This window comes from Propithecus coquereli, unplaced genomic scaffold (genome assembly GCF_000956105.1).
Source record: "Propithecus coquereli isolate 6110/MARCELLA unplaced genomic scaffold, Pcoq_1.0 Scaffold53, whole genome shotgun sequence".
NCBI classification, from domain to species: Eukaryota; Metazoa; Chordata; class Mammalia; order Primates; family Indriidae; genus Propithecus; species Propithecus coquereli.
Genome location: NW_012151174.1, coordinates 7,576,319 through 7,593,280, shown reverse-complemented (window position 1 = coordinate 7,593,280; position 16,962 = coordinate 7,576,319). Strand labels below are relative to the sequence as shown.

Genomic DNA, 16,962 nt, shown 5'->3' with positions numbered 1-16,962 from the left:
GGCACTCACTCTAGCCCGGGCATCAAAGTGAGACTCTGTCTCAAAAAACAACAACAACAAAAAAAGAGTGTACCTCCTGGCTTTAGTACTCAATCCAGTTCCTAGCTGAGTCAGGTATAACTCATGGCCACAGAAATGTGTAGAAATAATAACAGCAACTAACGTTTATTAAGTGCTTCCATTATACATTTATTTGCTATATACTTAAATAGATTATTTCATTTCATTCTTGTAAGAACCTTGTAAAGTAGGATGTTTTAACAAAACCATCGCTAATACTAGAGAAATAACTCATCATGTATGCCCTATGCGTAGTAGATCAATAACGCCACCACCGTCTAGAGAAGTTAGCTCGTGTTAAGGCACAGTCAGTATTTGCTGTTCCCTGGAACACTTCACTAGGCTACCAGGATACCTCCCTGGGACCTCTTTCTACCTCATTGGCTGTTGCTTTTCCATCTCCTTTGTGGAGTTCTCCTCCTCCTGTTTTCCTGATGTTGCAGTGCCCCGGCGCTCACCTGCTGGTCCTCTTCTTTTCTCCAGCTACATCACCCAGTTGATCTCAACCTGTGCCATGACTTTACGTACCATCTATGTACTGACAACTTCCAAATTTATGTCCCATCCAGACATACACATCTAACTGTCCAAACCTGTCTTCTCATGGACGTTCAGCTGACAGCTCAAACTCGCCATATTTAGATCGGAATTTACAAATACTACCCCCCTCCCAAATTTGCTCCTTCCCAGCCTCCCCAATTCCAGTAAAGGGCAACTCCATTCTCCCCAGAGCTCAGACGGAGACCTTAGGGTCATTCTGGACGCCACCCTTCCTCTAACCTGTCAGCGGTTCCCGTGCGCCTTCTCTTCTACACAGACTCAGAATCCCACCACTGCCCTCAGTCACTCTGACTCTAATCCAGTGCATCCTTATTTTTCAGCCCCGCGAGGCTAATCCCCCTGCTCGCTCCCTTGTTTCTCTAAGTATGCTGTCCTAACAGAAACCTGCCATCTTTTGAAAAATAACTTTTTATTATGAACTTTTAAAAGATACACATAAATACAGGTAAGTGATGACCACCCCCTGCGCCCATCACTCAGCCTCACAAATTAACATGTTGCCAATCTTCCCTCATTTATTCACCTCCCCCCTCTTTTTTTGTGGAGTATTTTAACACAAATCCCACAAAAGTCATCCTTTTAGTGATCAAATCGAGCTGCTCACCACTTTCCAATGGCCTCTCGTCTCAGCAAAAGCCGAATCCTTCATCGCGGCCTTACAAAGCCTGCGGGACCTGGAACTACTCCCCCACGCCCGCCGTCTAACCCTAACCCTAACCCCAACCCTGACCCCTCTGCCTCGCTCAGCTGCGACAGGGGGCTCAGACCCTCGCAGGCGCCAGCCTCGTCTGGAGGGCCGGGCAAAGCAGACTGCGGGCCTCACCCCAGAGTTGGGTTCGGCGGGTCCGGTGCGGGACGCGAACACGCGCAGTTCTGACAAGTCCCAGGCGCTACGCTCCACCGGGCGGACTGCAGAGCCCCGGCCCCGCTTCAGCCTGCGTCCCTCGGCCCGGCCGGCAGGGTCGGCGCGGGCGTGCCTTGCGCCGCTCAGGCTCACGGGCTCCGGAGGCGCTCCCCGGCCGCCGCTCACGGCGACTGATTTTCTCCACAGCAGGCGTGGTTCTGCTGCCGCAGCCCGCGGCGGAGCCGGCCCGGGCGCCGCGGACCGTGGCGGGGAGGGAGGCGCGGCTCCCGCGGGAAACGCGGGGCCGGCGACCTCGCTTCCTCTCGCCTCAGTTCCGTCATCCGCGAGGGAACTGGGCGGCGACGCCGCCCGCCCGTCTCTCCGGCACAGGCTCACGTCACGAGAGAACAGCGCGCACACGCCCGTGCGGCAGCGCAGGGAGCGGGCGGCGGGCGCCAACGCGGCGCTTTCGGGCGCCCTTTCCTGCTCCGAGGAGCCCTCGGCTGCCGCGTCCCGGCTCCCGCGTCCCGGGGACCCACGGACCCGGCGTGGGCGGCGCCGCCCGCTCCTGTCCTCCGGCCGCGTCTGGGCCCGGCCGTCCGTCCCGCGTCCGCCCCCAGCAGGAGCGGCGGAGGCTGCCTCTCGGCGGCGGCGGGAGGAAGGGGAGGCGCCGAGGGAGGGTCCCCCGGCCGCGGGAGGCCGCGTCGCGCCCGTCACCGCGTCGGCGCCGGCCGGGCCGAACCCGGAAGGGGCCGAGCCCGCGCCCGTCCCGCCCCGCACACGGGCGAGCGCGGGAGCCGCAGGCACACGGAGCGCGCCCGCCGGCGGGCCATGGCCGCGGGGGCCGCCGCAGGTGGGGGCGCGCGGTGAGGCGAGCGCGGCGCCCGCGCCGGGCGGATGGGACGCGGCTGGGCGGGCGGGCGGTGCCGGCGTCCGCGGCTGGAATGGTGCTGGCGGCGGCGGTCGGTGCCTGCGTTCTGACGCCCGAGAGGAGCCACCATGGAGACGCCGCCGCTGCCTCCCGCGTGAGTGAGCGCGGGCCGCGCCGCTGCGGATGCTGGGGCCGGGGCCGCGGGAGCCCGGCCGGCGGGCGGGGGTGCGGGACGTGACGGGGCGCGGCGCCCGCAGTCCCGAGGCGGACGCGGTCGGAGCTCCGCGGGGCCCGGCGGCGGCTGAAACGCCGCCCACGACGGCCGGGAAGGGTCTTTCTGGTCCCGGGAGGACCGCGGGTGCGGGCGGGCCGTGCGGGGCTCTGAGTCCCCGAGACCCCCGGGCCGCCCACCCTCGCCGGGCCAGGGCAGGGACGCGCGGAGTTCGTGGAAAAGGGAAACTGGGAAGTGCCAGACGCTGCTGTCTAAATGAATCGATCTTGGGTTGCTTGTTTCCCCGAATTTCTAACAAAATCCGTCTCTGAGGAGATTTTGCATCACCCCAAAGGAGCCGCGGCCGTTCAGGGCATGTGACCTCTTACCTGGCACTGCAGAAAATTTTAATCAGAAATGAGAGCATCTTCTGTTTCCCTGGTGCCTTGGCGGATGAGTCGTGGAGCGCCCTGCCCCGCACAGGTGTCTTCCTTGGTAGCAAAGTGCATTCAGGATCAGCTGCAACAGAAGGACTTTCTAGAAATAATAACAGCTGAAAATGATGTAGAAGCTGTGATTGCGCTGTTCAGCCCAGGGGTTTTGGGGTTTTGTTTTTAAAACGCCTTGGTAAAAGTGGACTGAAAATCCCCAGGAGTTTTGAAAATTTCAATTTTGATTCACTGTTCGTTTAGGAAGGAACAAGAGCCCTTTGAATCTGACTTTCCAAATCGCAGACAAACCTCATTCTGAAAAACGGTGTACGTTTTCAGGAGAGCTTATTCGTGGGTGGTGGTTGGTTTTTTGGTTAGATGTGGCTAGCTTCACTCCATGACAGTTGTACCGCACCAGCCTCTTGTGGTTATTTGGTAGAATTCCAGCCAAAACATGGATATTTGGCTTGAGCTGAGTAATTTTTTGATGTTGAGTCGTTTTAGGAGAGCTAATGGGAGTCTGGAACTACAGTTTCTAAAAGTGCATTTCAGGATTTTTAGCTTGGGTGGAACAGGTCACAGGGAGCTAAGGAGTAGATGATAAGACTCTTGAATTGACCCTGCGGGGCTGATAGAAGCGCGGGCCCAGCCACTTCCTAATTGCTGTGCCATTGAGGGCTCTGTGACCGGGTCTGGTTCTTCAGCAGGTGAGGGAAGGCTCTTGAACCCCAGGAAACATGCTGGTGGATTGTTAACGTCCGGGTGAGCACAGCGTGAGCACGAGTGTCTGTCCAGCTCAGAGGCACTCAGCAGGTTGTGCTGTCTGTCTGTAGACAACACATGGTACATACACATAGGTACGTTACCTGTAGTGAACCTGCCCCTATATATCAGTTCCCAGTAGTCCCTTTTTACCTTTGGATCAGAGGGATTAAAGGAAAGAGCAAGGGGAATCTTTGGATGTGGGCGAAGAGAAGGGTGTGGAAAAGCAGGCTCTGGAGAGAGGGAGTAGAAACAGAAAATAATTTAAATATAAATAATAAAAAAGGAAATGGATGTGTGCATGCAAATATTGGTAAACTGAATCCAGGGCAGCTCAACCAATCATAATTTTGATGAGCAGCACAGTTCTTTGGTATGAGACTCCATCAGTAGTGCTGGAACACTGTGAGGCTGAGATAAAATGGAAAACGTGGAATGCCAGCGTGGATGAAAGAATTGTTCACACTCCTTGCAGTCATGGGTGGCTAAAGTTGGTGAGACTTTTTCATTGTTTCTGTCCATTTAATTATAAATACAAATAGGTTTTATTTTTGTTTGGTCTGTCCAGGATTAACCCTAATTCTAGAACTTGTAGTGTTATTTGCCTTTCTGTGGATCAGAAATGGTTTTTTTTGCTTGCCACCCCTTGGCCTGTGTGCCTGCACCAGATTTGAGAAGTGCAGGGAATGTCTTTGGGAAGGGACTTCGCTGGGCTTCACTGCTGGAGCTGGGCTGGGACAGGAGGCCCGTGGAAGATACTGGGAGGATTCAGATTTTCATAAGGTTAGATGTTTAGCCTGAGCTTTAAGGCAAAGAAAGATGTTTGACTTGGACTTAAAGTGCCTTGGATGGTGTGATTGAGGCAGGCACCTGTGTGATTCTCTTTGTGTGAGTGTCTGTTTATTAATTCATTCAGTCTGCAAATATTGGACTGTCTGTCTCTGCCTGGCATTGTGTGTGGAGCTTTTGCTTGTGCTTCTCTTTTAACATCCAGTTTACATGCTCTCAAATCCTGTCTTGCTCCCCATTGGCCCAAGAGTGCGTCAGTTAGGAGGATGGCAGGTGTCTGCACGAGATCCCCATTCCTTCAGGATGGGCTCCTTGAAATTGGGCTTTGCTCTCTTGTGCTTTTTCTCCTCCTTGCCTTCAAGCTCTTCTCATCCTTTGAGATTCTCATATTGATTGTCATTGGACTTTATATTTCTACTTTTTTTTGCAACCTTGAGTATAGGTGGCATTTAGATTGTGTTGCATTTTGGGGTTTGGGTGATAGGAAGACCATGTGACATCTGCTTTCGATCAAACCTGACAGATGCGCAACTAAAAGTCAGATGTAGATTAGTAAAGGAATTTCAGGTAGTAAACTGAGATGTGCAAAAGGAAACGTAAATCGATCCACCCTGACTTCAGGAACGTTGTTTGCACTACGGATTTTCAGAATTGAGCTGAAGGGAGACTGAGGCGGAGGACTGAGTGCATCCCTTTGACCTCCCCTCCTTTGCTGGACCATTTTCGTGGCCCTCATGTTCTTACGCTACACAGGCCTTGCTCTTTTGCTTTTCCTTCACAAAACTGAGCAAACACGCCTCAGATACATCCACATCTCTTTTCTGTTGATGATTCCACATCACTGGAGACTCTTGTCGTCGGAGGTGGTCAAGCACAGGTGGACAGACAACCTGTTGACTGTGTGCTGAGGGATTTGGGCAGCAGATTGGTTTTGGATTAGCGCAGAGGTTCTCATATTTTTGGATTTCACTGACCTGTGAAATTAAAAAGAAAAAATTGAAGTCTAACATGGAATTACTAAGTTTTTGTTTTGCTAAGTAAAAGTGTTATTTATAAAACAATAATTATCAATTATTGCCATCTTTTGATGAAAGAAAAAACATTTTAATATCCTTCCTCAAATATAAGGAAGGACATAATCCCTAACTAAAGGATAGTCCTTAAATTGAATAAATTTAATTTTATGAAAACTTACTGCATTGTCCTCATTTTATCACAGACTAGTAAAAAGTTCATTGAAGCCTGACATTTGCGATCCTCTGGGTTAGATCACCTTTAATGTTCTTTCTGATTCTGAGATCCAATAACTGTGAATTTGGGACCTTGTTACAGGGTACCCCGGTATTCACTTGTTTGTCTTTTATAGAGTATTGGAGTGTATTTGTGTTTCACTAGTCCTAAATGTTAATTGGGCACCTCTTGTAGATGAGTCTCCCCAGTGATAGACAAAGATGTCAAGATATTTAGGTGCAGCAGTGGCCCACAGGCAAGGGTAAAGGAAGACACATGGATCATTGTGTGTCGAAGGAAGTGTTCTATTCAGGGACAATTTTGAATTGCATTTGGGACCTTGAGAAGTGAATTCTGGAAATAGGTGGCATTTATGTTGTAGTTTTAAACACTTTTGATGCTGGGAAATCACTTCTCCCTCCCAAAAAAGCCCCAAGTCTTTCGTTTCTAATTCACATTTTGTAATGCACATAGTAGACATTCAATAAATATTAGTAAGCGTGCTCTTCTGAAGGTGACTGTAAGTTTACTCTTCCGTGGCCATTATAGATTGCACTAGAAGTGTTTATGGAAACCACTGAACTTCCTTCTTAAGCTCAGGCAGAAGATTCTTTCAAGGTGATGCAAAGAAGGAAAATTGCCTTTCAGATGCTTTTCTATAGTGTTCTACCAAATTCCAAATGCATTTGACATTTATGATGAGGCGGTTTGGGTTTTTTATTTGTTGAGTGGCTGCTATGGCCAGGTTTTGGAGATATCTCAGAAAACAAAACAAGTCTTTTTCATCCTGGTTAAAACTAATAGTAAACAAATGTGATATTGGTAGTGCTGAGTACTATACATAAAAATAAGGCAGAGTAGAGGGGTGGAGAATAATGAGGGGCAGAGAGTGATAGTTCAGATGGGGTCAGGGTGTCTTTGATGAGGTGATACCTTAGCGGGACTGGCCTTCTAGACAGAGGGAACAGCAGGTGCCAAGGATTCATGTGCCCCCCCCCCCCCCCCGTTGGGACAGTGGCTGTCGTGAGCGGGTCAGTGTGTTTTCTGTGTGTTACACACTGTGCTGCCTCACATTTCGGACTATCGGCATTTGCTAAAATATCCCTTTGATCAGTTCCTTTCACTGATTCTGCCTTAAAAGCCAAGCCCTTCCTTTCTGTGACACCACTGTTTGTGGTTTCCTCCTCTAGTTTTTAGGTTGCTAAATGTGGTTTACATACTTATTACCTAATCTCACTTAATCTTGTCAACAACCTTATAGTGTAGGTCTGTTATTTAATACTTTTTTTCAGCTGAGGAAATAGAGGTTAAGTTACTTTCCCAAGCTTATCAAGTATTGGAAAACTGGGACGCTAATCTGTTGATCACTGTTTCTTAGTCTCACATTGTTTCTCTTCTGTTAGTGTTCGTGGACAGTGGTGGTTCTTCACAGAAGTAGGTCTTGGCCAATTCTTTTCAATCCATTGTTAATCTCTTAAATTACAGCTCCTTCTGTGTCTGAAGTCTGGGCTCCAGATCTGTGCTTCAGCCTGGAATTTTGACCTTCCAACGGTATCTGCACTTAGCTCCTCCCTCTGCGTTCACCGTGTCTAAAACTGATGTTTCTTCCCCAACTGACTTTCCTTTACACCATCTCCACGTACTCAATGGGGTGCCCGTTCTGCTGGTCCCTGATACCCCAGACATTTGCATAGTCTTCGGTTTCTCTCTTTTTCTTCATTCTCCACATCTTATCAGCCCCCAGGAACTGTGGAGTCTTGGTTTCAAGTGTCCATTCTGGCTGCTCCTGTTCTGAGGAATGGATTTCATCACTTGATACCTGAAGTTTTCAGTGGTCTCCTGTTGAGCTCTGTATTCTCTCCTCACCTTTCACTCCGCCTACTCTTTTAATCCTCTCACATCTCAGAGTCAGCGAAATGACTTTTCCAAACCAGAGAGTCAGGCAGCCACAGCCCTCCATCATTTTGACCTTATCTTATGTAGCCAAGATCATTATGTGCTTTAACCTCTCAGGATAAACTCTGCTTTTCCATAGGCCAGAATTCTCCAGCCTTTTCCTACTTCCATCCCACAGTTAAAACAACACGGAGTTCCTCCAAGGCCCAGCTGGAGCCCCGTCTCCTTCACAAACTCTTTCCTGTTTACTCCAGGTCACCCCCAGCTCGTTGCTGCATTCCTATAGCATTTATAATTGGTAGCCTGTAGTCTCGCACCTGTGTACCGACCTGGGCGGTTGCCTGGTTGTTTCGGATTTGCCTTCCCATTTAGGTGGTGGCTGGAGACGGATCCCGATTCGGCCTCCCTTCCTACCCTCACCCCGCTTAGTCCAGGGCATGCAGTGGCATCTAATAGCACTTACATACTTGATTCCTTAACAGCGGGGGCCATTTTGAGTATTGTCAATTACTTCGAATTGAATGTTGCAGTTAAAAATCTGGAAGGTCAATCAAAATCACAAAACCCATGTCCTTATTGGGTTTACCTCCTAACCTCAATGGTTTTCTGCTAAGCTCTGTTGCCACTCATGTAGTGCTGAGTTGCTTATACAGCTCCCTGAGATAAGTAGGTGAGGTGTTATTATCTGTCTCTTTCACGTTGCATTTCACGTTAGACGTATTTGTGGAATAAGTTTTATAAGTAAACAGCCTAAAGCCCGGAGAGGCCGAGTGACTAACCCTAGGGCTGCGCCTGAGCCTGGTCCTCTCCGCTGCCCTCTCATTCGCGCTGGAAGTTGCAGCCCGGCCAGCTGGGTCACCAGGTTACGCTGCTGCCCCTCTTACCAGCCAAGTGATGGCAATGCTAGGAAAGCTGGCCAAGGAAAGGTCAGGAATATGTGTGATAAAAGAAATGGGAGTGTTCGAAGGAAGTTCCACCCCCTTTTCCCTATCTTAGCACCTCGCAGATATGCGCACTGACAGCACTTTGCTAACGGTTTATAAAATATTCTTTAAAAGATTGGTCTTGCATAAGACATGCTTTTACCCTGGTCCCTCTCCTGGTAATAGTCACTGTCAGGGACAAAAAGTGCCTGATTGTGCTCTGTTTGTCATGTAGGTGGGAGGGAAAGAGGGAGAGAGCTGAGTTAACTGAAGCAGAGCTTTTTACAGCTCTATTGTTCTACTCTCAGGGAGCAATTATGCTCCTTCCATCACCTGCCCCTCAGACACCCCAGCACCACCTCCTGCCTGTGCCCAGGGGAGAACAGGCTGGCGTGTGATACCTGCCTCTGCCCTTCAGTAGTCCTCAGCTCTGAGTTTTAAGTGCTAATCCATTTCAGTTAAGTTTGGGCAATTCTAGTTTTTCTAGATGTTTCCTTTCCAGCTCTGCAAAATCAGAAAAGAACCTTAAACTGTATGTATCACAGTGAAGTATTCAGTGGCAGTATTATGAAATTGTGTGTAAGGTGTTCTGTGACTCAATGTACGATGGGAAGTTTTTAATCTTACAAGATGCTTCATACTCAACCCTAAGGGTCCACATACTGAAGATATAATCTAAGTTCTTATATGGCTGTAGGGCAGATGTTAACATTTTTTTAAAAAATTCTGTTTATTTAGTAATATGATCATATGTTTATAGATTACAGTTAGTCTTCTGGCTCTGTACCTAATAAAAGTTTACATACTAAACCCTCGAAGAAAATTTGCAGAGCGTCTCTTTGCCTTTAGCTAATAGCAAAACCTAGAAACCGTAACCCTACCGTAAACCAAAACATGTTTCCAGGAGAGAAAGCCCTCTACTTTCCCTGTCTCTAAGTAATATGGCTGTTATTTGAGCGAAGGATGTGAGAGTATTTTGTTGAAAAACCTAAAATACTAGTTATGGTTGAATCCCTATACTTCTGATATCCTGGAGTTGTGTACGGGAGCAATGCTAGTAAGATACCAAGTTCTGAGTGCGAGTTGAGCTGGGAAGACAGCAGAGAAAATAGAAGAAATGTTAGAAGGTAATGCAGAAACTTCAAAACAGTACGGCATGGATGGTGACTTTGAAAACAACAGCTGCCGACGCGCACTTGGCAGAAATGTGTGAGTAATGGCGGGTGACTCACTGCAGGCAGGGGAGTCTTGCAGCTTTTGAGGTGCACAGACAGAGGGGGGAGCTGAGATGGTGGCCACCCCGGGCCGAGTGTTTATGTCCTGAATGCGGAAGTGTCTTCGCTTCTCTGTTAAGTGTTGGAGCTGCATTGTTCACATGAACTGTAGCATTGTTTCCACCAGAAAAACGCTAAAAGCGTAAACAGTCCATATTTTCTAAAGTGCTTGTTCTCAATCTGGGATAATTGTCCTCCGGTGGGAGGGAAGTGGGTGTTGGGACATATTACATCACCTTTTTTTTGGTTTTTTGAAGATCACGCATAGCTGTTTTTCACCCCTACCCTGGAGATGCCGTCATTCAGATACACCTAGTCCTACGAGGGCTTGCGTGACTCTTCACACGAGGAGGGGTGGTTGTGCGTAGTTTGAAAGATTGTTCATGGTGTTAACGATCTTTCTATTCCCCTCCATTGAAAATCACTGTTCCAAAGCAAATAATAGATATCTAAAGAAATTATACCTAATTTCTGAGGTGTCTCAGACTTGTTGCAGTAGGTTTAAACCTTTGCCTGATTACGAAATCTTGACTGTTAGAAGGAGACGGCCCTCTTAGAGTATTTTCTTCCTCACTGAGAATTCAATTATCGTCAGTAGCGTGTTCTTAGGCAGAGTTAGAAAGTCACCTCATCTGAGAAGCAGCCTTGCCACAGCTGGGAGTTTGCAGAAGTCAGTCACTGAAGAGAGGGGTTAGGGTTATCTATTACGAAGCCCGGCAGTATGCTGGACTCCAACCCCTGGGAAAACTCGCTTTGGTAACAGTAGGCTGATGGATATTGCAAGACTAGCTATGGAGTGTAGAGTTGGGGAAAGACATAAAAGTGAAAGAAACTTGAAAAAGTATCTCCTTCAGATATTTTGAAGAAGGCAGTTCTCAGAATGAGAAGCTTTTGTGGAAAAGGCTGACTCTTTGCTCCAGAAAGGAAGCAGGGAGAAGGTGTCGTTCTGGATTTAGGTGATGTAACTCGAAGGGTGAACTTTTACCTCCCACTCAGCTGCCTGTTCACATCTGTTGTTTCAGACACGATGCATCATTTTCTGTTACTCATTTCTGCTTCTGAAGGAGAGGCCATCAACACAAAGCCACGTAGGAAATGGAAAATTATAGAAAGGGCCTTCGTGTTGAAAATAGTCCTGTGCAGTAGGGGTGCTGTGCTTGTAAGTAGCTCTCAGTACAGACAACACTTAAAAACAGTGTTATTTCTTGTTCCTTTAAGCCTTTGAATAAACTCCTCTTTGCAGAGTTTCTGCAGTACATCAGGAAAAGCAGGAGCTGAAACTGTCTTTAACACCAAATAGGGCTTGGTTGCTGTATGGCAGCTGCCTCACAGAGTTAATTCTCTAATGTAGGCAATTTTAATTCCTAATTTCTTAAGCAAATATAAACACTCTTGACTTTTAAATAATGATACTCTTGTGGGCAAAGTTGCTTTCGCTTCCACTCTGAGTGTTGAAAACGTCTGTGATAGTTTTGCTAATCCTCAGTATAATGTTCTTCCTCTGTTGCAACCTCTAAATTATTATAGCAGAAGCAGATACGTACTAAACATTACCTCGCTATATGTGTGGACAATCAGTGTTACGTGGTCAGACGGCTGCGTGGGTCACGTACGTCTACACAACTTCCCCTTTTCCCGGTTCCTGTTGTTTTCATACAACAGGAGAGAGAGTATATGTCTTACACTTACGCATCCCTCTCCCTGCAGATGTGACTGTTCTTTCACTTTCGGCTTCCAGACCCACCAGTGCGGTCCCTTCCTGGACCAGGGGTAACTCATCCTTTACGTGCCCCCTGTCCAGGCCGTGGGGAGTGGAGCCACCTCACCCTTCCACCCCAGTGGTGGGCTCTCTCTGCGGGGCGGCCCCTCGCGCCCATCTGTTTGTTAGGCCCCTTCAACACTTTCAAGCGGTTGGACGTGGAACTGAGGTCCACTTCTAGTAGGTAAGACCTCAAAGCATCAGATGCCTCTACTAGTGCTGGTTCTGGGGTTGGGGGAATGAGCAAAGATAATTTCTACGATTGATTTCAGAGGTTGCCTTCACATTGAGTGCCTCAGTTTCATGGCTTCATACCCCACCCACATAACCAGCGATTCCCAAATTTCTGTCTCCAACTAGATTTTTCTCCCCAACTCTAGACTCCAGTGTTTATCTGAAGATTTGATGTCTTCACCTTCATACCTTAAAACTAGGATGGATAAAAACTGAGTTCTTAATCTTCTTACCCCAAACTGGTTCCACCTGCAGCCTTCCCTACCTCAATTAACAGAAACTCCGTCCTTCCACTTTGGCCGAAAGAGTTGCCATCATTCTGACTTTGGCGTCGCTCATCTGCTGCCGACAGGTCTTGTTGGCTGGACCTTCAAAGTATCCAGCACCAGCCACTTACCACGCCGCGCTGTCTTCCCTTACTGCACCACTGTGCCACCCTCCTCAGTAGTTCCCCCTTCTTATCTCTGACCTATACAGACTGTTCGCAACCAGAAGCCTTACGTTTTGAAAACGTAAGTTGGATTGTATCACACCTGCCGTGCCTTCCCATGCACTCAAGGTCAAAGCCAAAGTCCTCGTAGTGTCCTGTGAGACCTACGCGATGTTCATTCCCCTCCCCGGCCCCAGCCCTTTGCTCCAGCCTTGGGTCTCAGTCCTGGAACACGCCAGGCACCTGCGGGCCTTCGCTCGAGCCGTTTCTTCCACCTGCATATTCTCTCTTCTCCGAGCCTGTTCAGTTTTCAGCTCCAATCAGGCCTTCCCCGAGCACCCTATTTCGTATGCAGACTGTACCCCCACCACCATTGCCCTGCATTTCTCGTTCTCTTCACCCTGCCCTGCTGTTCCCGTAGCACTTACCGTTCCTGAACATGCCCTCTGCTTTGCCGGTTGGTTTGTTGTCGCCCCTGTCCCCCACTGGACTCTGCCCTTTCTGAGGACAGGGTCTCTGTTTTATTCATTAACTATTCCGAGTGCCTTAAGAATAGTGCTTGGTACGTGGTTGGCGCTAGAAAGAATTTGCCAAATGAATTAATAATAATATTTTAAAAGATGAATCATCCTTTCAGAAATGGGTCAGGAAAGGAAGAGAAGTGCAGCAGTTAGTAGTGATGTTTGGTTGTTCTTTGATATATGTACCAGTACGAAATTTTTAGGCTTAATTTTTTAAGCCTGATTAAAAAATTGGCGCTCTGGTTTTTTTTATGTAATAGCTTTATTGAGGTATAATTTATATTCCATAAAAACCACGAATTGTAATTGTACAACCCAGTGATTTTTAGTAAATTTATTAGTTGTGCAAGCATCACCTCAAGATGTTCCCTGTGTCATTAATTTTCAGTTAATTCTCTGTCCCCCTCCTCATGGTACCGTGATTTTATGTGTTAATTTTTTGTCCCCTAAGTCTTTTTTTTCTTTTTTTTGAGACAGAGTCTCACTCTGTTGCCCGGGCTAGAGTGCCGTGGCGTCATCCTAGCTCACAGCAACCTCAAACTTCTGGACTCAAGCGATCCTCCTGCCTCAGCCTCCCGAGTAGCTGGGACTACAGGCAGACGCCACCATGCCTTGCTAATTTTTTCTATATATTTTTAGTTGTCCAGCTAATTTCTTTCTATTTTTAGTAGAGACAGGGGTCTCGCTCTTGCTCAGGCTGGTCTCGAACTCCTGAGCTCAAACGATCTACCGACCTCAGCCTCCCAGAGTGCTAGGATGACAGACGTGAGCCACCACGCTCGGCCTGTCCCCGAAGTCTTGAAAGAATAATTCATTTAGCAATGCTAATATAGCCTCGTGCTCTTAGAAATTGTAAATTTAAATATGGCTTGTGTAACGTAGGACGTGGTATCGAACGCTAGTGAGGATAAGATGGAGACTCAGACGGGCTGCACCTGCCCGGCGCCGCCGTTTACCAGGTTTACCAGGTTTACCCTTCACCTGTTAAATGGGGATATAATAGTAATTAGTGTACAGAGTTGTGAGGATTAACCAGTTAATGAAAGCAAACTGCTCAGCACTGTGGCTGCCGTGTGGTAAATACTTAATAAACCCGGGTAACGTGATTAATCTCTTGTTGGTGAAGGTCTAAAATATATGGGTAAATATCTTTGCAGGTAGAGAGCAAAATAAAATCAGATTCTAAGTTTCTGAAGTTTGTGTAAAATATAACCCTGTTCCTGTCTTGGTTTGTTAATAATGTATGACTATAGCAGGTTGTAAAAGCAAGTTAATTTCCAACAGAAAAGATCACCTCTCAGCATTTTTACTTGGAGGTATCTGTTGGACCACTTTCCCTGAATTTTCTGTGTTCTTCTTGGACGGCTTTGATGCCAGGGAGATAATTACATATTTTTTTGTTGCAACCATAGTGATCACCAGAAAGTGTTCTGAATCGTGTCTTAATCTGACACTGGGGACGGCCTGGCCATGGGACTCCTAGACGCGCAGGGGAGGGGCGTTCATTGTGTCACCTGTAGCTTAATAAGCCCGAACTACATTATCTTTAATAAGATCTTTTTCTGTGTTTTTGTTCTTTTCTTTCACATACAGATGCACAAAGCAGGGTCATCAGAAGCCTCTCGATTCAAAAGATGATAATGCGGAAAAACACTGCCCCGTGGCAGTGAGCCCCTGGCACATGAAGAAGGCTTTCAAAGTCATGAACGAGCTGCGGAGGTACCGTGACGCCAACACCCACCTGACCTCGGTTTCTTCCCTCCGTGTTTGTTGTTCGCAGTGAACGTGCGACCCCACGTTGTTGCTTTGTCTAAGACAGGGAACATTAAAAGCTTTTTCCGCAAGTTTTTTTTAAGGACGAGAGCAAATAATTTATCAGAGGTGTGGCTGATGTCGGGGTCCTCTGGCCACGTGTGGCTGGTCTGAATCCAGATGTTCTGTCTGTAGGTGGAAATACACAACGGGTTTCTAAGGCAGTGCAGAAAATAGAAATGTAAAATATTTTATTAATAATTTTTAAAATTATTGATTACATGTGGAAAGATAATAAATGGGTGTTTAGAGTTAAATGGAAGGTATTATTAAAATTAATTTCACTCGTTTCTTTCTTTTCCTTTTTAATACGATTACTAGAAAATTGTGGCTTGCATTACATTTCTGTTAGACGGTGCTGCTCTAGGGCTTCTAACTTACTGGCACAAAGAATATGGAAAGAAACTTGTAGACAGAAAAAAATGGAACTCTCTTTGTGGTGGTGGTGGCAGTGGTAGTTTTGGGGGAGTAAGTCACCTGCCCATGGCTAAGGTAATTCCCAAGTGTGTTCAGAGCCACTGCAATGAAAACAGTGACAGTAAAAGTTGATTGAATCGCTTTTCAGCCCTTTAGCCAAGGTCAAGTGTAGTATCTGTTCTTTTCAGTTTAATATCTGATACGTCCTCTATCCGAGGACAATATAGTAAATGGATTTTTGGAGCAGGGAGATGGACTAGGAGCTTGCCCTGTCCACTCCACGCATCGACCTGGTATTGCAGGACTTCAGGAACGGTGCACCCCCTCGGGCGATCAAAAAAAAAGGTGATTGAAAAGTGAATAGTTTTTTTTTGTTGTTGTTAATTAAAAGGCTAATATATGTATTAACAGTCTTGGTTTCATTTTCTTAGCACTTTTATGAAGGATTTGCTTTTTCCCACCTTTCCGTTTGGGAAAGTACTTTCTGTCTGAAATGCTGAAAGCTTAGCTGAGAAGGGCTCAAACTTTCCCTAAATCTCTCTGTGCCGGGTATTCTTAAAAGCCCGCCCTTTAGGTCCATCATAGGTCCATCATTGGTTTGTTTCTTCTGTAATTAAATTAATGATTAGTAAGTATCTGTTAGCTACTGGAGATACAATGGTGAACAGAACCAGGAATGGCTGCACTCAGGGGGCTCAGGGTTGGCTGCAGGGAGCAGGTTTTCGTCAGAGACTCACAAAATAATTTGCAGTAGCAGCAGGTGCTGCAAAGGAGGGCGGCCGGGGGCCAGGAAGGTGGACAACAGTGGTCCAAAGAGAAGTAGAGGTGAGGAGATAAAGTCAGGATGAGAGTGGGGAGCTGAGAACAGCGTTTCAGGCGCAGGGAGCGCCATGCGGGTCTGATGCTGGGCAGGGCCCTGGGGTCGAGAGAGCTGCTGGGTGGGTGGGTGGGGGCCTGACCTCTCTGTCTCTGTCCGCAGTGGCCTTGGGAGGAAGCTGTTGGAGAGTTTCAGGCAGGGATGTTACCTGATCAGATTTGTATTTTTAAAAGGACACTCTGGCTTCTGGGTGGAGAATGGGCTGGAGAGGGACAAGAGAAAGTTAAACTGGGCATCGGATCGTTCGATTTGCTTCCTAGTTCTGCTCTGACAGCATTCTCAAAACGCGAGAGTCATTTGTTCTGTGGGAGAACACTCACGTTACCTGGGACAGTCATCGGGTCTGGTGGTGCCATTTCAGCTTTTCACCCTGTTGCGACAGCAGTTACCAGAATGCAAAATGTGGTGGTTACTTAAGGAAAATATTCTGGTAATTTTAAGTTTGGATCTTTAACTGCTTTTCTTTCTCTTTGAAAAGTCTGACTTCTAACAGGCCTACTCGAATCTTGTTTCTCCACTCCTGTGGGGCATGGGTGGCCTTGGCGTGGCTCTCTGTTGACTCACTGAACCGCAGGAGGGTGACACAGAGCACTCCTTCCCTGCGGTGAATGACCCGAGTTTGGGGACAGATTCTTTCGCGTTGGGCTAATCGTTTTGCTTCTTTGAGCCTGGACTGTAAAATGAGTGGAAACAGTGGTGTCTGAGGCTCCCTGCGGCTCTGATGTTCTCTGAGCCTGAGACTTCCGTGCCCACCTGCAGTCCTGTGCTGTCCTTTCTCGTCCTGGGGTTGTGCTCTAGCCCCATTCATCTGTGTGTCCCGTTTTGGGCGTGAAGTCTGTGAACTAGCGCCTCGCTCTTTGTGCTGTGCCGTTTCGGGAGCTCGTGTGTCGCTGGGCCGGTTTTCAGAACAAAGAATGACCTTTGCACGGCCAGCGTCGCTGCCAGGTCTGTGACCAGGCTTGACTTGACGCAGGCACTGACCGCGAACTGTCTTTGGGGCTCATCAGAACCTTTTTTAAAAATGCCATTTTCTGGCTGGGCGCAGTGGCTCATGCCTGTA

The 16,962-nt window shown here is 47.7% G+C and overlaps 1 protein-coding gene across 1 annotated transcript in view; it reads left to right on the top strand.

Moving 5' to 3' along the window:
- The first annotated feature begins 2,223 nt into the window (after positions 1-2,223).
- The window catches only part of KLHL2 (kelch-like family member 2), an 85,419-nt gene continuing 70,680 nt past the window's right edge, over positions 2,224-16,962 (top strand). The window contains exons 1-2 of the mRNA XM_012656998.1: positions 2,224-2,490; positions 14,390-14,515. Of these exons, the coding sequence (XP_012512452.1) occupies positions 2,465-2,490; positions 14,390-14,515 (152 nt within the window). The 5' untranslated portion in view covers positions 2,224-2,464. The remainder of the gene's footprint in view (positions 2,491-14,389; positions 14,516-16,962) is intronic.